The sequence below is a fragment of the Heloderma suspectum genome, chromosome 11, assembly GCF_057233095.1.
Source record: "Heloderma suspectum isolate Gila_16-S chromosome 11, 16-S_ref, whole genome shotgun sequence".
Lineage (NCBI taxonomy): Eukaryota > Metazoa > Chordata > Lepidosauria > Squamata > Helodermatidae > Heloderma > Heloderma suspectum.
Genome location: NC_139468.1, coordinates 22,225,489 through 22,251,762, shown reverse-complemented (window position 1 = coordinate 22,251,762; position 26,274 = coordinate 22,225,489). Strand labels below are relative to the sequence as shown.

Here is a 26,274-nt window from a genome sequence, read left to right as displayed (position 1 = left end):
AGGTTCGTAGTCTGGAGGTACTCCTAGATTCATCACTGTTGCTGGAGGTCCAAGTGGCTGTGGGAGCTCAGAGTGCCTTTTACCAACTTCAGCTGGTTCGCCAGCTACAGCCTCTCCTGGACAGGGATAGCTTGGCCACAGTGCTAGAGGCATTACTAACCTCAAGACTGTATTACTGCAATGTGCTCTATGTGGGACTGCCCTTATGGCTGCTCCAGAAGCTGGAGCTAGGGCAGAATGCAGCAGCTCGGTAATTGTTGGGAGCTGCCCCTTTTCAGAATGCAGCTCCTTTGCTGTGGGAACTGCACTGGCTGCCTATTTGCTACCGGGCCAGGTTTAAGGTTCTAGTACTAGTGTACAAAGTCTCAAACAACTTGGGACCAGGATACCTGAGAGAGCGCCTTCTCCTTTACCAACCTGCCCAGTCACTGAGGTCATCAGAGGGCATGCTCCCGGTGGTTCCACATGGACCTATGGTCTGACTGGAGTCCATCAGGAGAAGAGCCTTCAGTGTGGTCACTCCCTTCCTATGGAACACCCTGCCTGTGGAGGTCTGGCAGGCACCAACATTGCACTGTTTTTGCCGCCGCCTAAAAACAGCTCTTTTCCAGGAAGCTCTCCTTGGTTGGTCAGTCTTGGTTTTATTGCCACTCTTGTTTTTTAAAGAATAATTTTAATAGCACGTTTCATTCTTTTTGCCTTTTTATCTCTTCTTGTTCACTGCTCCGGAATCTGTTTAGATGTGGAGCAATAGACAAATGTTGTTAATAATAATAAAATTACTTGGGCTGCCATTACCTCTAACTTCACCACAGCATATAAATTCAGTTATTTCTCCCCCATTGTTTAAAAATATGTTGTATTAACCTTTTTTTTAAAAAAAACACCTCAGCTAATTTAACTATATGTAAAATCTCCAGTGCTTTTACTGAAAATTATCCTTAAGCATTGATTCATTATTCAGTGCTTGCCTCCTGCTCTCTTGAAAAATGATTCATCTCTGGTGACTTTAGTAAGAGCACCTCTGTATGAGGTATGTTGTGATTGCATTGTTCTGATTTTCTCATCTTTATAGTTTCCCAACTTGTCTGGAGTTGGTCTTTAATCAGAACATAGCCCTTCAGAAACCAATAAATTATACAAATAGCCATTTAGGTTCTCAACTAAAGCGTGCTCTTCGGTATTCAATTAGATTGTATCTGCTGTTGTATTTTAACTATGGCCTGATGCTGACAGATTCAAGATCTCCTAACCATGTTCAGTAGATTAGGAATGCCCCATGGGCTTGCACTCACCTTGTGAATTCCACCCTTTCCTTTTTGGAACTGACAACAGTGCAAAGTCACATCAGCTCCAGTGTTATACTAACCATGGCTAATTCCAACTGGAGTGTGCAAACTCTGGTTTGTAATGAACTGTGGTTAACATTCATATGAGTGCAGAGGTAATACTGTATTACAGTGAGCTCCAGAAAGGGAAGTGAATGAAGAGGGGAAGGATTGTGTGAGCCCCTGCGCTGCTCTTGATCTCCTGGCCATGGTTAGGAGATTAGGAACACTAGTAAGTCTGCATCAGTCTGTGATGTTTTAATATTTTTATGACACATTTAAACACTTTTTTTGCTTCTTATTTTAGTACTATTCATGGCCGAATCGATCAAGTCAATCAACTCCTTGAGCTAGATCACCAGAAGAGAGGTGGAGCACGGTATACTGCATTAGATAAATGGACCAACCAACTAAATTCTCTCAACCAGGCTGTAGTCAGCAAGCTGGCTTAACCGAGAACAGGCTATTACAAAATGTACTTAAGACAACAGCGCAGTGATGTAAACCTTAAAAACTGGGAATGGCAAAACTCCTGTCGGTTGGTGTGCCCTGAAATTATTGGAGTTAATGGCAGAAGTGCTTTTTTGATCAGCTGGTTTGTGTTTTGCTGCTGCATTTATCCCAAGAAAAACAGCTTTAATCTCCAGAAGAAAACCAAAATGCCATGGGATTTATGCTGTGTTGACATCGTGCCCTCACCACGCAACACCCTAATAATCTGTCAAGGGGCAACTAGTGACCAGAGAGAAGGTTTTGTTTGTCATGATTTTAAATACACTGACATGTTCCTGTTGGTTTAAATTTAAACATATTTTACCTGCAGAAAAAAATCTCACAAAAAATAACCTGCAATAACTTGAAATGCATACCCTTTTGAACACTTCCCTTTTCTCATGTATAAATCGAAATGTTTGCTGCATTTTGCAAAATGTCAGTTCTCCAAAAATGTGTCCGTATATTTCTGTATCTGCAGTGTAGTAAAGGTTTAGAAGAAACCCCGTAATTATGGTGGCATACTGTCACTTAGGTTTCAAGCAGCAAAAATAAACAGTGCAGTTCAGAAATGGTACAAGTTTTTGTTTCTTGACGTCTTTTCCATTGTATGACTGGGTTGTGTTTAAGAGAATCAGGAAGAGCATTGCTGCCTTCTGCCTGTATTATGAAAGCACTCTGAAGATCAGGGGCACCATCCACCAAGCTCTGCTTCTGTACAACCTCGATCTGACAAAGAGCTTTTCTTGGTGCAGGCCTTATACTACGTGACTTATGGTCAGACTGTCAAGAACACACCTCTGGCTTGTGCAACCCTCCCCTCTCCCGTTGGTATTTCCCACTTCCTGTTCAGTTTCAGCAGTGACCATTGTCAGTGTGAAATCTATACCGTTAACCATAGTTAGTGCCAAATCACAGCTTGCAACTGGGGTTAAAATGGGTTTGCAAATTGGCTTGGGCTACGTGTAGTTAATGAAAATACAAGTGCAGAGGTAATGTTAGCTCTGAAACTGAAAGGGAGGAGGAGAATGCACCCACAAGAGGGGAGGGGAACAGGTGAGCCTGTGGGATTCTCCTGATTACCTAGCATGAGTGATTGGTCAAAATTGCATCATTGGTGACTGTGCAACAGCTTGGCAGATTGCACCTATCACCTTATGTTTTGCATGTGTGTTTGTCTTTTATTCTACAGTATTTATATGCAACGCTATTGATTAAGCATTGCTAATTGAATAGTTTTGCAGAAAGGGCAATGGACATATGTCATATCTGCTGTTGTCTTGGCACATCTTAAGAGTTGTTTTTATTTTGGTTTTGGATAAACATGAGTTGTGGCTGATGGGCCAATAGTACAAAGTTGATGTTCGTGGTTTACTCTTTTAAAAAGAAAAGGAAAACTAGACTATGCATAAGAAGGGTCTTTAAAAAACAAAGGCCAGCATTTGAGAGCCACACTTGATGGTTATGGACGTGGAACTGGGCCTTTATATGAGGACGACAGGAAGAATGAAGATTATTCTTAGCCCTCCAAAAGAAAACAATTGGGGTTCTTTCAAAGCATTATCATAGCTGATACATCCAAGGTTTCTCTAGACACAAGGCCAGCCTTGCCCAACCTGGTGCCCTCCAGATGTGTTGGACTACAGCACCAAACATCCCCAGCCACCCATGTCTTTTTCCTGTGGAAGTGAAATCCAAATGTAAAATCCAAATGTAGGTAATCTGATGAATAGTTCAGTGCTATGTGGGGACATCTAGAACCTTTCCCAACCTGACCTAAAAATTGTGTATCTGAAAGCTGTTAACAGTGTGGAGATTTTTACTGAACAACCTGATTGCTTTGTCCTATACATGATTAGTCAGAAGTTTGTGTTCAGTTAGACATATTCTCAAGTATTTATTTAAAATATTTTTATACTGTCCTGCTTTCCATTTAGGATTTCAGGGTGGTGTACAACCAAATGAAATCACAATACAGATGTAGTAATAAAGCAGTTAAGATCCATAGCAATTAACATTATACAAATATTGCAATGCAGATTAAAAAGTAGGTGTACATAGGATTGAAATCTGTGTCTCTGAAGAGAATGGGACAATTTGTGCAAGAGCAAGTGTAATAAACATTTTCTGGGATGTATCCATATTCTCATTGAAATCAGAGCTAATACAGAACAGTAGAAGGAGGCTGCCCAGCTTGGGGAAGTGGAACAAAACCAAGAATAACTCTATGGCCCTGTTCACACGTAATGCAAAGCCATGGTGGTTAGGGAATTTCGCACATAATGCAAAGCCATGGTGGTTAGGGAATTTCGCAGGTAACGCAAAGCCATGATGGTTAGGGAATTTCTGCTAACTATGGTGGCTTTGCGTATCGTGTGTGGGGAGAAAACCACGTTCCCCATGGTTAGTAAGCCACCCCTGCTAGCCACCCCGACACCTGCAAAAAGGTCAAGGAACACCGGGGTGGCTTACTGTGTCATGTGGCGGGCTCCCCGGTAGTTTAAATGGGCTCCGAAGGACTTCCAGGCTGTGACCATAGACGATGTCAGCTACAGCATCCACCACTACGGGTGAAGCTCTAGCCACCATGGACTTTCTCTATGGTCATGTGGCCATTTCAGCCAGCAGGAGCCCATTCGTGCAGTGGAGGATATTGGGATGTGCGCTAACCACTCCAGTAAGATCACCAGGTAACTACAGAGGGGGTGGTTAGTGGAACCACACAGCGTTGTATGGCTCCCAGTTGTCTGACAGGCCCGTGTGTCGTTTCACTACCGCTCCCCTGTAGTTACCGTAACCATCCTCCCCCTGTGCACGTTAGCAGGCCCTATAATTCATAGATCAATAGGATGAGGTCTTTAATTTTAGAAATTATATAGAAATTACACACAGACTTCTGCATTTCTTTTGCTGTCTACATCCTGTTTTGTTCAGCATGTGGTTGAACTGCATGCAGAAATTTTTGTTAGGGATGTACCTATATTTTTGAAAATTTACCGGGGGGGGGAGTATTCAGCAAAATGTAAAGAGCTTATACTTCAGGGAAGAAAATACAACTTTTGGAGGAGCAAGCATGAATGTGTGTGTGCACAAGAGTCAGGGTAGCATTCTCTGTGGCCGTGCAGATACAGCATTCAGAAAAACTTTCAAGACTTAGAAATATGTTTGTCACTGGAGGTATTCAAGCAGACACTGGACTGCCATCTGTCAGGGATAGTTTAAACTGGATTCCAGCACTGAGGAGGGGGTTGGACTCAATGGCCTAAATGACCTCTTTCAACTATGCCCGTTTTCACTGCTTCTCATCCCATTTAAACTGCAGTAAAGATCGAAAAAATGGTCAATGAAGTAGGAATGTAGTTTTCAAAAACTGGTACATGGAACATAATTGCAATGTAATTTCTCCCACTCACCCCCGCCCCTGCCAACACTCCAGTAAATCACAACTGTGCCTTTTTTCTTAAAATTCTCATTGTTTAAATCTTGTCCAGTGTTGAATTACATATTGTGTATCTAAATGGATTCCCCCCTTCCATTAAACATTACATAAATCTGGCAAATGGCTTGTCATTTTAAGGTAAAAGCCAAAAGGCATGTTTGAAATTGGATGGTTGGATTTCTTCAGTAGGTATTGACAAGGAAAGGCTTTTTATAAAAAGAACAAAAAACACCAGCATCCTTTGAAAGATTAGGGGATAGCTCCTCCATGTTCTGTCTAGTCAGAGCTCTTTGTATCCTGCGTGTTAGGAATTAAAATTATGTGCGAAAACAATCAAAGTTCCCCACAAAAAGATAAATTCTCTGACTTGTATAAATTATGCAGCTTTAGCCAATGTGCTGTGCATAGTTTGCATAATTCTATAATGTTTACCCTTTTGCATAATTTACTGTGGTTTTGCTAGTCATTCACAGAGGCAAGGACTTAAGCAAAGTGCTAACACTGCACCTTCTGACTGCTAGCAATCTTATCAAGCTACTCCTCTGGCTTCTGAGAGATTAGTAAAGCATTGATTCTGCAGATTTTCAAGCATGTCTTCATAAGGGCTAGAAACTTGCTTTTAAAAGAACTCCCTCAGGAAACAGAACTCTGCACCCATTATCATATTCTGAGCTCCTTCTCTAGAATTGTGGCATGCATACAGCCCTGGTTATAGTGTGGATTTCACTATAATTCCCAAATATTTGTCCTCATGAAGGGAAACAAATGGAACATTTTGCCTAAATGGGTTTTCTGTGGAATGGCATCCTTGGTAAGGTCCAGGGATGGGGAAGATGTTGGACTACAACTCCCATCAGCCCTAGCCAGCATAGCCAATGGTCATGGATGATGGGAATTATAGTTCAATAACATCTGGAGGGCCACACATTCCCCATCCCTGGTATAGTCACTTGGGTAACAACACAGCAGTGATGCAGCTGTGCATTCATATGAAATGGTGTTCAGTAGGCAAAATGGTTTTAATGCCTCTTGGGGGGTTTCCTTCAGGCTTTTACAAAATTATGTGTTGGGCCTGCTTTTACAGTGAGAATTATATGCTTAGAGATAGAAAACAACAACACCACCACCACCCTGAAACAGATAAAAATACAGGCCACAATTTAGCACAGATGTAAGCACCCTTAAGAAAGACAAATTACTTTAAGAGGCATAAGTTTACAACTTGTGTTTGACTTGTGGCCAAATAATCCTTGGGCACCCCAAACAGTAGCATCTTTGTTATGGGCAAATGTAACTGTTTTGATTAAAATTTGGCAGGGCTGCAAGGGCCCAGATAAATTTGCCCTGGAGACCAGATTCAGTCCATGTGCCATCAGTTGCCCTGCCTGTTTATATATAATTAGTCTTAAAACCATACCGTCTGTGCAGTACAATCCTATGTTTGTTTAGTTAGAAGTAAACTACAGAACTCAATGGGACTTGCATCTTAGTGTGTTTAGGACTGCAGCCTTAATTCATCCTTAAAACTATTCTTCACTACCTTAAGCCTTGTTCCGTTCTTGCTGCTGAGCTGGCAAAACAGCATTCTGAGGAGGAGTATCTGGAATCCAGCTTCTCAAGTTGGAATCTATAAAGCCCTCCTACACCTCCTGACAGAGGAACCACAAGAGACCATGAACAGTGTGTACAGTTCTGCTGGTAGGCACAGACAGAATAGATACCAAAGAGGATCAGAACCTGGAAGGCAAATCTGACTCCATGACCATTACTGGCAAAACAACTCCTTATGTAAGGCAAACAACAACCGATCCTGTTTACACAATTGTGAGCAGATAGTAGCATATAATTTAGAGGGAGAAAGTATTATTGTTGCAAGGTTGTTAACACTGTCGCAATCACTAATCCTGGCCTAGGTTATTAGGACTGATCCTTGCACAAGCTGCTGCCTGAAGAATAGAAGGGGAGAATTGTGTAACGCAAAAGGCAGATTTGTACAAAATGGATTTGCCTACATATCACTTCAAGACATGCAGCTCCTCCAAATCATGTAACAGTGGTCATAGTGCAAATACACGCACGACACATCAACTTCCATGTGAGGATATGGTGGTATCCATGACGTGTCCCCAGTATAATCTCTCTGGATCCACAACTGTGATCTTAGAAATGTGTAGTCAGGGAAATGGGCAGTATCATCCCATGCTAAAGATGATGCCTAGACATGAGGATGAGGAAGACAATGCAGATCCTCAATAAAGAATTGAAGGGGTGCAAATCGGGCCTAAGTCTATGTCCCAACCTCAATGCCTATACATAATTTTCTTATGTTTGAGGAAGCTCTAAAACTGTATTCACCTTGATATACGTCCTGATCCCATAGAGCATTTATATCCTGATCCTATAAAACCCTCCAAATGTTTTGGCCCACAACTCCCATCATCTATCACCACTGGCTATATTGCTTTGGGCTGAAGGGAGTTGTAGTTCAAAATATCTGGAGGGCCACAAGTTACCCATCTGTGTTATAGATCATAGTTGCAAAGGAGGTAGAGCCTTTTCACCTGAGGCTGCCGCAAGAGTATGCCATCCTTCCCTTCTGTCCATAGCACTGTATTGGTTTCTAAAAGCCAATCTAGACATGGTGTTAAGTGTGTGATTTCTTTTGTGGACCCAGTGCACCATGTAAAGGGCAGGAGTCAAACTGAGCCTCATCCTGAACTTTAAAAATGACCCCCACCCCTCCCCCACCCCACACACACACCCAGAGCCAGAATGATTATTTGAACATCTCTGACCTCAAGCAGAACCCTAACAACAAACTTCTCCAATCTGGTTCCCTCCATGGTTTACTCTACAACTCCAATCATCCCTGACCATTAGACATGCTGGCTGGGGCTGAGGGGAGTTGTAGTCCAAAAGATATGGAAGGCACCAGGTTGTGGAAGCCTGCCTAACAATATTTGGGTTCCTTATTGGATTGCTCCTCCTCTTAGAACTGTCTCCATTGACAAACAGAGGGAGAGGTGAGACAGCAAGCCCCCATCTATTGGCTTGGCTGGGACCAACTGCCATTTGGCTCATCCTCTCCCAGAACTTGTCTCATACAGTGACTGTTATACCTGAATTTTGCTTATTTTCCTCTTGTGTCCCCCCCCCCCATCCCTTTCCCCTTTTGTATTGCATCTATTAAATTTTAACTGCCCTGGCATTGGCAGAAAGGCAGGATATAAATATAGTAAGTAAATAAATAATACTGGGATAGTCCTGACCCAACCAGAATGAATAATGACCATGCAAAACTAAATTCCTGGATGGATTTTAACTTATTTTCCCTTTGTCAAGGCTTACTACTCGGTACTTTTTAAAGGATTCAAAAGCAGAAAGCAGGTTAAAACCGGCTGCATGTGAATTTAGTTATAAATTAAGTACATGTTTTATTGAATGTTCTAGCTGATTTTATTTTATGCATACTTTTTTCAACTGTTCATATATATTAAATACAAACAAGCTCAATTTTAAAGGAAGAAGTATTACAAAAATGTCCATGATTGTTTACAGCAACTCAAATATTTAATTTCATGCATGCTTTCTATACTTTATGAGTTACAGCTGACATTTAGTTGTATCAAATTAGACCCATCAGTTCAATCCACTCTTGCAACCACCATAATACGAGTCATATTTTAAGGTTTCCCATATGAATTGGAACCGTACCAATTCTGAAGATGTACTGGACCAGTTACGAAAGCTCAACAAGCTTTGGCTAGAACCAAACTGGAACAGCTTCAGTCACAGCTGAACCTGAAAGCAGACTGAATCAGAACGATTCATGGTCTGATTTCCTGGTATGGATAGCCAAAGCTGATGTCAGGTTTACAATGCCTTGAATAAATCCTAACGCATATGTGAGTGTGTGTGTGTGTGTGTGTACACACACACACACACACACACACAAGTCTTGTAACTGAAACAAATTATACAAACTATGCATTATTTATTTATTCACAGTATTTGTATACTGCTCCACATCCAAATGATTTTGGAGTACTGGACAGCAGATAGAATAAAAGAATAAAAACAACATGTTAAAATTACTATTTTTAAAAAGAAACCAAGTTCTGATAAAACTGTGTCCAGTCACTGAAGGAAGGCTTCCTGAAATAACAATGTTTTCAGGAGGCGCCAGAAGCAACACAGTGTTGGCACCTGCCTGACTTCCAAAGGCAGGGAATTCAACAGGAAGGGGGCTACCACATTGAAGGCTCTTCTCCTGGTGAACTCCAGTCGGGCCATTGGTCCATGTAGAACGACCAGGAGAATGCCCTCTGATGACCTCAGTGACTGGGCAGGTTGGTTAAGAAAAAGGTCCTCTCTCAGGTATCCTGGTCCCAGATCATTTCGGGCTTTGTACACTACTAATAGAACCTTAAACCTGGCCCAGTAGCGAATAGGCAGCCAGTGCAGTTCCCTCAGCAAAGGAGTTGCATTCTGAAAAGGGACAGCTCCCGGCAACAGCCAAGCTGCTGCATTCTGCACTAGCTGCAGCTTCTGGAGCAGTCCACATAGAGTGCATTGCGGTAATCCAGTCTTGAGGTTACGAATGTCTGTACCACGGTGAACAAGCTATCCCTATCCAAGAGAGGCTATAGCTGGTGAACCAGCCGAAGCTGGTAAAAAGCACTCTGAGCCGCCACAGCCACTTGGGCCTCGAGCAAGAGTGATGAATCTAGGAGTACCTCCAGACTACGAACCTGATCTTTCAAAGGGAGTGCAACCCCATCCAGAACAGGCAATGAGCCTATCTCCCACACTCAGGAACCACTCACCTACAGGGCTTCCGTCTTGCCAGGATTCAGCTTCAGTTTATTGGCCATCATCCAGCCATTACTGAATCTAGGCACTGACCCAGGACTTGCACAGCCTCACCTGATTCAGATGTCAAAGGGAGAGAGAAAGCCGTGTGTCATCAGCATACTGATGGCATTTAGCTCCAAATCCCCTAATGATCGCTCCCCTCAGCTTCATATAGATGTTAAACAACACTGGGGACAAGATGATACCCCACGGAACCACATAGCCCAATTGCCAAGGGGCCAAGGAATAATCACCCAGTGTTACTCTCTGAAATCGGCCCTGTAGATAGGACTGGAACCACTGTAACACAGTGCCTCCAATGCCCATCCCACGGAGTCGATCCAGGAGGATACCATGGTTGATGGTACCAAAAGCTGATGCGAGATTGAGCAGAATTAACATGGTTACACTCCTCCTGTCCCTCACTCGATGAAGGTCATCCGTCAGTGCGACCAAGGCTGATTCAGTCCCATAAGTAGATCGAAACCCAGACTGGAATGGGTCTAGATAATCAGTATCCTTCAAGAATGCCTGCAATTGCTCTGCCACAACCTTCTCAAGTACCTTCCCTAGAAAAGGGGTATTTCTTACTGGGTGGTGGTTTTCTAGTACCATTGGGTCCAGAGTGAGCTTCTTTAGACTTGTTGTATTATTGCCTCCCAATGTGTAGCATTTATACTAAAGACGTGGGAGAGGATGAAGCTTTCAATACAAACAGATTGGATCTGTTTTTCAGATCCAATCTCATCCCCACCTTTCATTTATATCCATGCTATTCAAGGCATTCTATGGTACCTAGGTGGTTTCCAAGCAGGCACTACCCAGATCCGAATCTGCTTAGCTTTCAGCAAGGTTACTGTATGGTGTTGCTCAGGGGTGCAGTACTCGCTTTGCATGCAGAACATTCCAGGTTCAACCCCAGATGTCTCAGGGCTGGGAGACTCCAATCTGAAATCCTTAAGATCTGCTGCCAGTCAGTGTTGACTACATGTTGTCAAGCTGTGGTCTGTGAACCACTGGCAAGCTGCAGGCTCTATTCAGATGTTATTTTATTTATTTAAAATATTTTCTAAGAAAAGTTGACAACCACCATACTTCCAAACACAGAAGAGGCTAAAGTTAACAAACATCACATCTCATTTTACAGAACTTTGCTCACAAAAGCAGGCACACCTATTGCATTAGAAAGGTAAGACTATAGGTATTAAAATATGAGTTACATATGTGCTTTGATTTGTAGAAGAAGAAAAGTTTACTAAGTGGTTTTCTGAGACCCCCAGCAATTTTCAAGTGGTAGGGTTAAGAAACACTGAAGTAGAGACAATGCTGGGCTAGGTGGACTAATGATACAACTCAGTATGAGGTCTGGCATACACCTGACTGCGGAAGTAAATAAAAGTCTTGTCATTTTTTTTTACACGCTAAGTGTCATAAAACAACCACTTCCCTCCCCTCCAAATACCAAATCTCCAAGCCCAGTATTTTGTCTACTTGTATTTGGAAGATATGTTCTGCAAACTCTACTGAACTGTAAATGAAATCAAAATTGCAACAGAGTTTTAGAAAGTGTGTTACAATTCATGCAAATTGTATTACTGGGGATTCTCTTGCACGAAAGGGAGAGATGTGCAAGGCAGGCAACAAATTGCAAAAACATTGGTCCACAATGTAGCATTATTGTTTTGAACAGTGCCGAAGCAATAATTAATCTTACAACATTTGCAATTACAGTACAAGGTTCCTATATACTAATGCGCTGTTCCTGGACCCCATTGTTGGTGGAGCAAACTAGTTAATGGGGGGAAAAGCATTCTCAGCGCCTTGGGGCCAGAGAAAGAATGACATCCCCAGAGTTGTTGCAAAGGGTGCTAGCCTGCAGCTCTCCGATCATGTGAAAAACAATGCCTTAACTGGTCACCACTGTGAGCTATTTGAGAAGCGTACAAGTCAAGGCCAAAGTATCAAGGAGTGCCACTCTGGAAAACATTACAATACATAGGCAGCTCCGCCCCACCCTCTGTGCACTGATGTGGCTTTATTTCTAGCCTACCTTCACCTTCTTGGAGGAGAGGTGGAATATGCTATACAAATATATCTAAACCTATGCTAGACCCTCCCTATGATAATCTGGAGACTACTGCAGGACCAGCACAGGCAATGGGATCTGCACACCTGGTGTCTACATTCTACACCAAGGTGTCCCTGAAGAAAAGCATCTGCCCTAATATCAGGATTGGTGGGCCTTTGACTGGATGGGTTTTGGAGCATCAGGAGAACAGAGGCCCCCATTTTCATTTTGTGCACATGGGCTATGCTGATCAGGGTGTGCATATAATCTGGAAATGATTGCGTCTTTCTCTTGCCCAGTGGATGGGACAGCATTTCTTCCCCTTGCTTCTGTTGGGAGTTGTGCTGAGCAATCCGTTCAATGCAGATACTTTCCGCTGAGGAATGACTTGTCTTCCTCAGTGGTGGTGCTGTTGGCATCAGTATGTAAGAACTATCTGCTGGATCAGACCAAAGGTTAATCTAATCCAGTATTTTATTTCCAAAAGCATCCAGCCAGATGCTTCTGGAAACTCACAAGCAGAATGTGAAAGTGATTCTATCACATGCTAACATTCCCAAGATTTCATCCATTATATCAAACAAATCAAATCCAAGGAGGAAATATGTAGATGAATGAGTTGTTCTCAGCTGGGCCACATCTGAAAGACAGCCAAACATGTTCCCCACCTAAATTCTGGGTTCACCGGTAACAAGAAGCATATTGAGCCCCACAGTAGTGATGCCCTTGACTGCACCTTTTTAAGTCTTCTTATGTAAATAAATAGCTGCCATTAGGTTCTATGGAACAAAAATAAAGCACTGCATTTAGGGACCATGTTGCAGGCGGCGGCGGCAGCATTTGATCACAGCTGGGTGGGAGCTGCCATTTTAATTTCCCACAATGCCCTGGAGCAAACCTACATTGGTGGCATTGTGGGAAATTGAAATGGCACTTCCTAAACCCAGCCAGTGAACTCTGTTGGTTTGCTCAAGGGTGCCATGTACTGACATCAGGCCTGGTTCAAGTGCCTTAATTTCTTCCTTATAAGTGAAAGGTTTCCTATGGGGAAGAATAAATGCCGCACTTGATGCCAATATTGACGCAAGGACAAAACCTGTTTTCTTCCTCTAATCATGGTGGGTTCTACTCACCCTTCACAGGATCCTGCAGGAAGGGTACAGTGTGTCTCTATGTCTAGAGCACCAAGAAATATATTGCACTAGGAGTCTGTACAATGTGCAAGCCCTCCCTCACACATAGAATTTGTCCATCACAACGACAGGCATTTTGCTACTATATAATAAAAACAGACCAGAAAGCACTACCCAGTTTAGCTCTGAAGAACTGCATTGTTGACAAAGCATGAATAACAGCCTCTTTCAGGGGGGAATGACCTTTATGTGGGTATGTATTTCTGGAACATAAAAGAAAACTGTACAATGAACATTTTCATTGTAGCAATACATTTATTTTAAATACAGTTAAGCAAGTATCTTAAGAAAAATGTCACAGGCTATAACTTGACAGTCAGCGCTCTTTGGGGTAGGATTCCTAACAAGCTGAACTGCATTCCAAAATAAAAATCCTGATGGGCATTACAAAGAAGGCAGTTGTTTCAGGTCTTATTTCTAGTGGGCATTTTTCACTGGATGGGTTCTCCCACATTTCTGAGAACAGCAGCAACTGGGTTTTAAATGAGTTGTTTCGTAACAGAAGTACAACATACACAAATATGGCAAAACAAGGATAATTTACAAAGGACCAACGGATGGGTTACAGAGCTATCCAACTGTTTACTTTGAAAAGTTATGAAGCCTTAACTTTGGTTGTCTTCTTGCTTACATCTTACAGTCCTGCATTTATCACTGACTCACGAAATCCTCCTCTTAAATTGCAGGGGTTTAAGTGCTTTTGATATTATCTAGATATAGCTATATAGATTTAGATACACCCCTTTATCAGATAGGGAAAAATTAACAGAGGTGGAAAAACATTAACATTATTGTAGCATCGTATCAGTTGGGAGGGATTCTAATTCCCTAATTCAGCCTCCTGCCATAACAGAAAATATGGTTTCTCTAAGGCTGCAATCCTACTAGGAAGTAAGTCCTGTTGAACTCAGAAGGACTGACTTCTGAGTAAAACATATGTAAGGTTGGTCTGTATAACTAAGGACATTTTTACGCAAGAGGCTTAAAGCGTTTCATTTGCTTCAATATTTTTTAACATGAATTAAAACAATATTGTCCAGACTGTTTATTTGCATTACAAATGCCTCTCCTCTGTTTCATCTTCTATATTATCAATTAGCAGACACTAAAATAAATAATGCCCCCAAAGTGCAATGCTGCTTTAAGCCTCACATATATGAAAACAGCCTAAAACAGTGGGAAATGGAAGAAAGAATTGTGCCTTCTCCTGTTCCTTAAAAGACAACAACCACTTAGAGATAATGTGTGTTGCAGTTCAATTTATCATCAATATCACTCTGGAACTTGCACGGGTCTCAAGACCATGATCAGACAGAGATCTCTGGTTCATACTGAAGCATAATCAATGTGTAATGGATGGCACTGTTTGATTGTGTATCAGTCTTAAGCTGTCATATCTAGTTTGCAGATTGTTTTTCAGCAACTTTAGTAAGATAGAGCCAATGTTGACTGTGGTATACATGTCACTTCTCCTTATCCTGCTATGGACTCTGGTTAAACAGGTTTTGCAGAGTTTTGAAGCATAACAAAATGTACCAGTCTGACAAATATTTGTTCAATCTACTTTGAAGATCTTCAAGGAAGCAGTCAGGGGTTTACTTATAGACTATTTCTATGCATGCAATGGGACTTCCTCCCAAATGTCCAGTTAGGATTGCTATTTAAATGGCTTGTTCCTCTGCTGAACTAAAAAAAAAGTTCTTGCAGTTCTGTCCTATCTATGCAAGGTTACTTGAAAGTAACTCCTAGTGTGTTCAGTGCAGCTTATTCCTAGGTAAGTAGGCAGAGGATAACAGCCTGACAGAAATCTACATTTCTGTAAGTTTAAAACAGTTTCTTTTCCTATTGCTGAATATGTGAACAACTCTCCCTCTTCTTTCTGACACTATTAAATATAAGACAGCTGTCATCATTACCCACCATAATATTGTCTTCATTATGTTAAACACACCCAACTCTTTCAATCTTTTCTCGTTAATCTCCTGCATGCTTCATGATCCTTCTATCTCTGCTCTGTAACCTTCCCGGATTGTCACATCAACTTTCTTCTTGGAACATTTACAAATGAATGTAGCATTCCAGATGTGGACTTACTAGTACTGAATAGAACAGGCACTATTGCATCTATTTAGTCTTGGATCAGACTGTCTGGTTAAGCATACCTAATAAAATTAAACTGTAGAGACTAACAGGCAACAGGGTCCTTTTTCTGGGCTTCTGATCACCAACAATTTTGCTTACTGGAAGAAAATGTAAGTTTTTTGAATTTTACAAAGCTGTGTTCCAAGCTGAACAAATGATTACATTTGATCTTATATTCAAACCAAGCCAGGTCATTTCAGATGTTGTCTTGCTAACCTGAGAACATCTCTTTATCACCTATATTACTAACAGACATACATGTGCACTGAAAGCCCTAATTAGCACATTAAAGACACTAATTAAAGAACATGACACCTGCATAGTCAGTCACACCAGGAAATATATTAATTATCTCACTGGGTTTCTCAGTCATAATTATATCAATAAAAGTTGAAACAAAAAGACCTTGAGACTGAAAATGAATTCCCATGAAGAAATGATCACAGATGGGAAAAGCCACCTCTCAATGAACACTTCTTCCGGTACGACTGTTTTAACGCTGACTTCACATTAGCAAGGGTTTTTTTTTACCCATCAACAAGTACAGTGCCAGTTCCAGGTTTGAGGGGCTCTTAGACAAGATGCTCTCAGTGCCTCCCCCGCCACACACACCTTGACTGGGCCCATCTCCTCCTCTCCATTGCCCATTCACTTGTCTTGCCCTCTGGCCAATCCACACCACTCCAATCCACACCACCTTCCAGAGGAAGAGGAGAAAATGTTCAGAATTTACTGCTCATTCACCTTGCCCCTGACTGCTTGCTTGCTTCCACAGAGAGGAAATGTAAACACGCAGCAACAGCAAGGAGGAGGAGCAGCAGGGCCAGGAGGCTCCAGGATTGACAGTGGGGGCCCTACTGCGCTGTAGGCCTCAGCAGGTAACCAACAACGCAGACACCTGATACCAGTCCCAGAGCCAATGTAACATAGCGCTTGATATGTGGGCTGTGAGCAGATGTCCTTAGTTCAAATTTTGCCTTAGCCATAAATTCAAGATGTGGCCTCAGCCTGAGCTCTCTCCCTCCCTCCCTCCGTATGCCATATGGGGAGAACAGGACTGACCTACATAAAGCATTATTGTAAGGATTACTGAGATAAAATGCTATATAAATAAGTCATTTTTCCATTCTGTGGTGATTTTTTGCAGTCTCTATGTACAATCTGGTCTTATGAATGGTTCAATACATGTGCAGTTCACTGAATAGTTCCCTTGATTTTTAAGCACTTTTTGAAGCCATGGATTGGCCCATAATTTGAACAGATGTTGGGACCATTCGCAAGACTGGCATGCATGAGGATAGCAACCATGAAATGACTGCTGAAAAAAGAATCACCTTGGTGAAAAATGTGGTTATGTAAATCCTTCCCCTCAGTGTTCTTCCTTCAAAAAAAACACATCCAAACTCCTAGCATATTCATTTCATTCATTCATTACATTTCTCTATCGCCCAATAGCCAAAGCTCTCTGGGCGGTTTAAGGCGATTAAAACCCTAAAAATATATAATATAAAACCAATGTACAAAATATAACAATCGTGTAGAAATCAATAGTAAATCCCGGGACCCATTCAAAATTGTATCATATGCTGCCAAATGCCTGGAAGTAGAGGAAAGTCTTAACCTGGCGCTGAAAAGATGACAATGTTGGTGCCAGGCTGGCTTCACTGGGGGAGTGTTCCATAATCAGAAGGGCCACCACCAAGAAGGCCCTCTCCTTTGTTGCCATCCTCTAAGCCTCCCTCAGAGGATGCACTTGGAGGAGGGCCTCAGATGATGAGTGTAGCATGTGGGTAGGTTCATACTCGGAGAGACACTCCATCAGGTATTGCGGTCCTGAGCTGTGTAAGGCTTTATAGGTCAAAACCAGCACCTTAAACTGGGTTCAGAAACTTAGAAACAGCCAGTGCAAAAGGGCCAGAATTTATCTTATATGTTCAGATCTTTTGGTCCCTGCCAACAATCTGGCTGCTGCATTTTGCACAAGCCGCAGCTTCCGAAACATCTTCAGAGGCAGCCCCATGTAAAGCGCATTGCAGTAATCGAACTTGGAGGTTACCAGAGCATAAACTACTGAAGCTGGGTTATCCCTGTCCAGATAGGGGCTTCTCTGTTAGAAGTATATAGAAACTAACAGCTTGATTCTCAAAATGATGGATTGGATAAACATCCTGGTTTGTTGGGTCGCTATTATAAGTGTGTGACTTTGTACTAGTTTATCTTCGAACTGATTGATGCTGTTCTGTTTTATAAGTGTATGTTGTTGTGGGGGCCCTTTTTAGGGCTGGAAGACATTCTTTTCTCAAAAACTATTTGATAAAAATAGGGATTGTGATTAGGACTCTGCCCAAAGTGACTTTCTGGCCAACTGGCCTTTCTGGTTTTGCATGTAAACTTAAGGTCATATTTTAGCTTCTACATTCTACCTGAAACATTTCAAGATTGCTTAGGGTGGAGCTACACATTCTGCTCCTATTCCATGTCTCTGAAGGATTGCCTCCTCCCATATGTGCCTGCCGGGACCCTAAGATCATCCTCAGGGGGTCCTTCTCCGGGAGCCCCCGCCAGAGAAAGGGAGGTGGGTGGCTACCCAGAAGAGGGTATTTTCTGCTGTGGCACCCCGGCTGTGGGATAAGCTTCCTAGAGAGGTTCGCCTGGCACCTATGTTGTACTCCTTCCCACGCCACATGAAGACCTTTCTATTCTCCCAGCATTTTAGCTACCTAATCTTTTAGCTCTGGTATTTTATATTTGTATTTTAAATATCTGTATTGCTCCTAAGTTTTATTCTGGTTGTACTGTTATATTGTGGTTTTAAGCTTTCATACTTTATATTGTTTTATGCTGCACTCTGTGGTTTCAATTTTTGTGAACTGCCCAGAGAGCTTCAGCTATTGGGCAGTATATTCTCCTCTACAAAGCAGTGCTGGGAGGAAGCAAACTGCAGACAAGTGGCAAGTCGGAGGAGGGTGGTTTAACTATTCCACTGCCTGCCATCCCTACCCTTGCCATATTTCCCCCAAGCTAGGGTTCCAAACTGTAATGGCCCCAGGCCTGTAACCAAGTCACCAGTAGTTTTAGAGGGGCCTAGAGATCCATAATGCTCTCTGCTTTGGTTCATTATCAGTGCAATTCTCTTGCGAGGTGGGCCTCTCGGCTGGTAAGATGAGTCAAAGGTCGATATCGCCACCTCAGCACGTTCCATGCTAACGAGCTCTGGTGTCTTATCAGGGCCTAGGATGAGCCTGAGAAGCAAGGCTATGTTTATGTTAAGCTACAGGTGTCTGTAGTGGGAAAGTTCTGATTGTTTTCCTCCTGAACAAGCATTGTTAGTCTATGCTGGGAAAGTTGCAGATGAACGCTAATTAATGTTTGCTTCTGTCATGCTGCCTCACTGCTAACATGTATGGTATGAAACCCATTTTACTCCTTGTCTCTAGGTTCAGAGAAGCTGTCTGATCCAACCACTGGGTACGCCTGTGCGCTGTAAGTGCTCAGTAAAGTCTCCTTGTAAGCAAACCTGGATCTGGCTTATCATTATCTTGGCACCTCTAAATTCTGGAAGCCTACTGCAGGGGCATACACAAACTTGTGTTTCCATCACACACAAAAAAACTTTCTACAACAGTACACATAATACCACTGTATTCACTTCAGCCCTGAGTCACAGATTTTCATACACAGCAGCAGATTGTATCGCCATTACTGCACGTAACAATCTTCTCTGTGCTGGTGATCTGTTGGAGGACAGCTCGGTTCCCCCTCCCAAATAAGTGGTTAGCACTGTTGATGTTGACGTAACTGAGCATGCCTTGGATGGCACACTTCTAGGTCCTGGCTGTATTTTCCCTATGCAGCATCCTTCACATGGGCAGTCCTTAAAGGCAAACTGGATAGCAGCGAAGTTTTTTCTCCTCTGAGACCAAAAGGGCCTCATAATCATACCAGATAATCATTTCTAAAATGACCGACTCTGGCCTGCTTGCACTGGTTGCCTATATGCTTCCAAGCTCAATTCAAGGTGCTGGTTTTAACCTATAAAGACCTACACAGCTTGGGACCACAATACCTGACGGCACACCTCTCCTGAAATGAACCTACCCATATACTACGTTCAGCATCTAAGGCCCTCCTCCAAGGGAAGCTTGGAAGGCAGCAACAAAGGAGAGGGCTTTCTCAGTGGTGGCACCCCATCTGTAGAACAAGCTCCCTGATGAGGTTTGCCTGGCGCCAACATTATTATCTTTTCGGTGCCAGGTTAAGACCTACGTCTTTTCCCAGGCATTTGGCAGTACATGATGAGTTTTAATCAGTCCTGGATGTGTCTTTAGTTACGTCTGATAGTTCAATTTTTTAAAATTATATGTTTGTATATTGTTTGTGTGCTTTTATGTGCGTTTTTGCAAATGGCTTTTAAACTTGATATTGTATTTAACATTTTAACCTTTATAAACCGCCCAGAGAGCTTCGGCTATGGGGCGGTATAGGAAACGAAAGGTTCCTCCTGTGCAAGCAGTGAGTCACTGCTGGCTCCTAGAGGGACGCCTGCTTACGCTGGTGTTTTCATGGCAGACTATAGCGGGGTGGTTTGCCATTGCCTTCCCCAGTCGTGACTACCTTTCCCCAGCAAGCTGGGTCCGCATTTTACCAACCTCGACCTGAGCCAGCTACCTGGGACCCAGCTTCAGCTGGGATTGAACTCAGGTTGTGGGGAGAGGTTTGGCTGAACTACTGCCACCTACCACTCTGTGCCACACGAGGCTCAGGGTGGTATAGAAATGCAAATAATAATAAAATAATAATAAAAGAATATTAAAGTATCATCTTATGGTGAGTAAAAATTTAAAATTGCGATATGCTGGTGCACCGTTTTTCAGCCAGTTGTCTTTGGAATGCTTTTTGCCAGTACCCAATGCAAAGAAAATATAGTTTTAAAATTATTTATTTTAATGTATTTAATATTTCAGACTTTATGCTGCACTATTTAGATTCTACCAAAAGTAACAACAACAAGTAAATTATATGGATAAGGATATATCCTTCAACATTTTACACCCAGCTAAAAAAAAAAGTGATGTTACTGATTGTGATGTTTTCAAGCTTCCTTTCCTAGTATTCAAACTGGGTGCAAACCACTGGTCTAATGGAGAACATGCTAGCTTTAAAGCTTGGAATACTGAGTTCAAATTCTGGCTTCCTTTTCTGCAAATGGAGCTGCTTATTAGCAAATACCCACAGCCTATTGTTGAGAGTACTTGCAAAGGTTAGCGGTATAACCAGAAGTAAAAAATAATGCTGGGTAGAACCATAAGTGATAGCGAACTATGTCAGCAAGCACATCCTCATGCTTTAGTTTAGCATTATCTATACAGGATCATGGAGAACAAAATGAAGCAGGACATAGGCTGATAGAATTTTGCCAAGACAACTCACTTTGCATAACAAACACTCTCTTCCAACAACCTAAGAGACAACTTTATACATGGACTTCACCAGACGGTCGACACCGAAATCAGATTGACTACATCCTTTGTAGCCAAAGGTGGCGGACATCTATGCAGTCGGTAAAAACAAGACCTGGAGCTGATTGTAGTTCAGATCACAAACTTCTTATTGCACAATTCAGAATCAGACTCAAGAGAATAGGGAAGACCCACAGATCAGTTAGATATGAGCTCACTAATATTCCTAATGAATATGCAGTGGAGGTGAAGAATAGATTTAAGGGACTAGATTTAGTAGATAGGGTCCCGGAAGAACTATGGACAGAAGTTCGCAACACTGTTCAGGAGGCGGCAACAAAAAACGTCCCAAAGAAAAAGAAAACCAAGAAGGCAAGATGGCTGTCTGCTGAGACACTGGAAGCAGCCCAAGAAAGAAGGAAAGCAAAAGGCAACAGTGATTGGGGGAGATATGCCCAATTCAATGCAGAATTCCAGAGGTTAGCCAGAAGAGATAAGGAATTATTTTTAAACAAGCAATGCGCGGAAGCAGAAGAAGATAATAGAACAGGAAGGACAAGAGACCTCATCCAGAAAATTAGAAACATTGGAGGTAAATTCCAGGCAAAAATGGGTATGATCCAAAACAAAAATGGCAAGGACCTAACAGAAGCAGAAGAGATCAAGAAAAGGTGGCAAGAATATACGGAAGATCTGTATAGGAAGGATAATAATATTGGGGATAGATTTGACGGTGTGGTCAGTGAGCTAGAGCCAGACATCCTGAAGAGTGAAGTTGAATGGGTTTTAAGAAGCATTGCTAATAACAAGGCAGCAGAAGATGATGGTATCCCAGCTGAACTGTTTAAAATCTTGCAAGATGATGCTGTCAAGGTGATGCATGCCATATGCCAGCAAATTTGGAAAACACAAGAATGGCCAACAGATTGGAAAAAATCAACTTATATCCCCATACCAAAAAAGGGAAGCACCAAAGAATGTTCAAACTCTCGAACAGGCACTTATTTCACATGCCAGTAAGGTAATGCTCAAGATCTTGCGAGGTAGACTCCAGCAACTCATAGAACGAGAATTGCCAGATGTACAAGCTGGGTTTAGAAAAGGCAGAGGAACTAGAGACCAAATTGCCAATATCCGCTGGATAATGGAGAAAGCCAGGGAGTTTCAGAAAAACATCTATTTCTGTTTTATTGACTATTCTAAAGCCTTTGACTGTGTGGATCATCACAAATTGTGGCAAGTTCTTGGTGGTATGGGGATACCAAGTCATCTTGTCTGCCTCCTGTATAACGACCTATATAATGAATCTGTAGAACGACCAGGTAGCAACAGTAAGAACAGACCATGGAACAACAGACTGGTTTAAGATTGGGAAAGGAGTACAGCAGGGTTATATACTCTGACCCTATCTATTCAACCTGTACGCAGAACACATCATGCGACGTGCTGATCTTGATGAAGCCAAGGCTGGAGTTAAAATCTCTGGAAGAAACATTAACAATCTCAGATATGCAGATGATACCACTTTGATGTCTGAAAGCGAAGAGGAGCTGAGGAACCTTATGACGAAGGTGAAAGAAGAAAGTGCAAAAGCTGGGTTGCAGTTAAACCTCAAAAAAACCAAGATTATGGCAACCAGCTTGATTGATAACTGGCAAATAGAGGGAGAAAACATGGAGGCAGTGACAGACTTTGTCTTTCTAGGCGCAAAGATTACTGCAGACGCTGACTGCAGCCAGGAAATCAGAAGACGTTTACTTCTTGGGAGGACAGCAATGACAAATCTTGATAAAATACTGAAGAGCAGAGACATCACACTGACAACAAAGGTCTGCATAGTTAAAGCAATGGTATTCCCCATAGTAAGCTATGACTGCGAGAGCTGGACCATAAGGAAGGCTGAGCGAAGGAAGATAGATGCTTTTGAACTGTGGTGCTGGAGGAAAATTCTGAGAGTGCCTTGGACTGCAAGAAGATCAAACCAGTCCATCCTCCAGGAAATAAAGCCAGACTGCTCACTTGAGGGAATGATATGAAAGGCAAAACTGAAGTACTTTGGCCACATCATGAGAAGACAGGATACCCTAGAGAAGATGCTGATGCTAGGGAAAGTGGAAGGCCAAAGGAAGAGGGGCCGACCAAGGGCAAGGTGGATGGATGATATTCTGGAGGTGATGGACTCGACCTTGGGAGAGCTGGGGGTGGCGACGGCCGACAGGAAGCTCTGGCGTGGGTTGGTCCATGAAGTCACGAAGAGTCAGAAGCAACTGACCGAATAAACAACAGTCAACAACATACAGGATCATAAACGTAGCCTCTAATTGAGAGAAGTGATCAACAGGAGGTGACTCACTTCATAATTGTCCTCCATTTCCTATGAAGTATTTTTGATCAATGTGGTTAAGGAAGATACTAGTCTTGCTTTCTAAGTTTAAAGCTTGATCACACATGTGACTTTGCTTTTGGTTAACAGGCCCATTACTGAGGGCGACTTTAAATAAGTGATCCAGGTCAACCCGTACCAATTCAGGTCTCAATACAACATGAAAGGAGGTGGCGATTCTATAAACATAGGCTATTCTTTGCCCTAAGTCAGTCAGCAAACAGTAAAGCCATGGTGACAAGAGTTGCCTCTGCTCAGAATTATGGGATCTGTCCCTCTTATCTTTGAAAATATCACTGAAAACTTCAGTGAGTCTTGCCTCCAGTTTTAATACATTTGTGTGTGTTTACAGGTGGAGAGGAAGGCTTCTAGAGACAGACAAAAAGCAATAGCTGGTGTGCTTTTTTAAAAAGGATAACGGAAGATTACTGTGTAGAAATACAATTTGTCATTTCCACTGTGAGAACTGAAAATACTGTTTATTACTATAATGATCATCAGGAATGAATGACCTGTTTCTCAAATTCATATTTAACTATTCAAATATGACACCGTGGTCACAAAACCCACCCTTTCTGTGAAGCATTAGACTCTGCTATTTAATCCTCAACCTCTGGCAGAAAAAAGGCCAAGTAAGTAAGTGTAACTGCTTTTGCTTATATTCATCCCTTATCTTATCTTCCATCACTCTCTCCATCTGTTACCCTTATCTCCCTCCCCTCCCTTTCTTGCTTTCTCTGTAATGGAGATTTGGATTGTAAGTTTTTTTATCATAAGTTCCTATGTTTGTTTGTTTTGTTTATGTTACTTGGCAAAGCACCAGCTGCACTGATGAAGCTGAAGAAATAATAAATAATACTAAACAATTTGTTTTGTGCATTGATGATGTCTGTATTGGCCTTAATTTGTCAGGTTAAAAAGTGGCACCCCTAACAAAGCATATTTACTAGGAAGGACATTTTACTGTAATGGAACTTCTGCATTTGAATAAATATGCTTACCATTGTGCTACATGGCTAGTCTTTACATTTCCACTGAAATCACTAGAACTTGCTTCTACAGAAATGTGTTAACTTGGATCTTTAGCCTCAATTCCAGATGTTCTGTGGGGTTACACACACAACAGAAACAAAAGTTAAAATTGGACATAAAAGTATAACATGTTAAAACTAGGGCAGTTACTTGATTAAAGAAATCTTAGTTGATTCATTGTATGAGTTGTGATTAACTGGTTGTGTAAATTTACATAGGAATCAAACAATTATATTTCTTTTTTAAAAATATATTTATTGGGGAAACTGCAAAACAACCTCACAACCCTCCCTCACAAAATTACAGATGCTAAATAAAAAAATATACATATACACATGCTTGTGTGTGTGTGGATAAATATAATCAAAACACTCACCCTAAAATTACTACAACATACTTGTGTCATCGCAGGCACCGTCCCAGAATTGGCACTCTCTAATCTCTCCTGTCATCTACCATACATGGGATTATGGTTAGAGGGTTGTAGTAGGGAGACGTAGACTCAGATTCCCACTTACTCATGAAACTCACTCAGTGACCTTGGGTCTGTCTTTATCTCTCAGCCTAACCTACTTCACAGGGTTGTTGTGACAATAAAAAGAGGCAGGGAACCAAGTACACCAAGGTGAGTGAAAAGACTGGGATATAAATCTAATAAATACATGTAAATAAAAATAATGCACGATCGAAATAAAATCTGTGCCTCTAATTGATTTGATCAGTTTCGGGCACAATCCTGTGCATGTTTAGGCAGAGAAAAGTCCTACAACATCCAGCATTTCCCAGCCAGAGGAATGCTGGGAGTTGTAGGGCTTTTCTTTGTCTAAACATGCATAGGATTGCACCCTAAGGCTGCAATCTTATACCCACTTACGAGAAAGTAAACCCCGCCGAACGCAACGAGGCTTACTTCCGAGTAGACACACATTCAGGATTGCGCTGGAAACGTCGTCGCGGCCGTGGTTCAACCCCTCCGCGTTCTGCCCGGGCTGAAGCAGGCTAAAAACCTGAGCAAACAAGGGCGGGTACCTGTGCGATCCTATGAATGTGTACTCAGAAGTCAGTCCCATGGAGTTCACATTACAGAGCGGTTCTAAAGCAAGCTTTCCTTAACCGTGTTCGATGGGGCCAAAGCTGCAATCCGGTGCGCGCTTACTTGGGAGCAAGCCCCCACTGAGTTCAACGGGACTCACCCCCAAGCCAGTGGGTACAGGATTGCAGCTCTGGTCCCACTGAAGGCGGTTCAAGGAAAGCTCGCTTCGGGACCTCCCTATAATGTAAACGCAATTTAAAAACGCAATCCCTCGCGCGTCTTACTTACTCGGAAGTAAGTCCTACTGAGAGGGGTGGAGAGAATTGCGTCCTTAAAACAAAACAAACGCCACAGGCTCGCAGCCAGGCAGAGATCACTGCCCGCGCTCGCGTCCGCCGCGCGGCTCTGAACACGCCACGCAGGCCCGGCGTCGCTAGGCGACGGCGGCGAAAGTGGGCGGGAAGCTCAGCTCAGGGGAGGGCGTTTTAACCAACGCGTTACGTGCACGGCGGCTCCTGCCGGCTTCCGTCCCAGATGATCCCTCCTCCTCCTCCTCCGTCTCTAGCCGACGCTAGTGGCGTAGCCGGGTCTTGCTCGGGAGCCGCGTCAGCCGCCGCTGCTGCTGCTGCTGCGTTGGGTGTGAGCGGAAGCCTGTCAGCGAGGGAAGAGGGAGCCATGGGGGAAGCGGCCTGCTGCCCCTGCTGCGCCTACTAGGAGTAGCGCCGCCTCCCCCGGCCCGGTCTGCTCTGGCTGCTGGAGCCATGGACAAAGCTGTCGGTGGCCAGGTAGGGAGCGGTCGTAGGAGCCACGCTCTCCGCCCCCCCCCCCCGCGCGCTCCTGTCCCCAAGACA

The 26,274-nt window shown here is 42.7% G+C and overlaps 2 protein-coding genes and 1 long non-coding RNA gene across 8 annotated transcripts in view; 2 read left to right on the top strand and 1 right to left on the bottom strand.

Moving 5' to 3' along the window:
* COPS2 (COP9 signalosome subunit 2) overlaps positions 1–2,400 on the top strand; it is a 30,041-nt gene extending 27,641 nt beyond the window's left edge. For all 6 annotated transcript variants that reach the window (XM_084817144.1, XM_084817139.1, XM_084817143.1 and 3 more), the window contains one exon: positions 1,636–2,400. Coding sequence is in view for 4 of the 6 variants with exons in the window: in XM_084817139.1 (XP_084673265.1) it covers positions 1,636–1,780 (145 nt within the window). In the remaining 2 variants the exon portion in view is untranslated. The remainder of the gene's footprint in view (positions 1–1,635) is intronic.
* LOC146337126 (uncharacterized) overlaps positions 1–25,830 on the bottom strand; it is a 31,856-nt gene extending 6,026 nt beyond the window's left edge. The window contains exons 1-2 of the long non-coding RNA XR_014785360.1: positions 25,712–25,830; positions 24,360–24,461 (exon numbers count right to left, since the gene is read on the bottom strand). This is a non-coding gene — a long non-coding RNA (uncharacterized LOC146337126). The remainder of the gene's footprint in view (positions 1–24,359; positions 24,462–25,711) is intronic.
* A 60-nt stretch (positions 25,831–25,890) lies between these two features.
* SECISBP2L (SECIS binding protein 2 like) overlaps positions 25,891–26,274 on the top strand; it is a 46,637-nt gene continuing 46,253 nt past the window's right edge. The window contains exon 1 of the mRNA XM_084817133.1: positions 25,891–26,208. Coding sequence (XP_084673259.1) covers positions 26,185–26,208 — 24 coding nt within the window. The 5' untranslated portion in view covers positions 25,891–26,184. The remainder of the gene's footprint in view (positions 26,209–26,274) is intronic.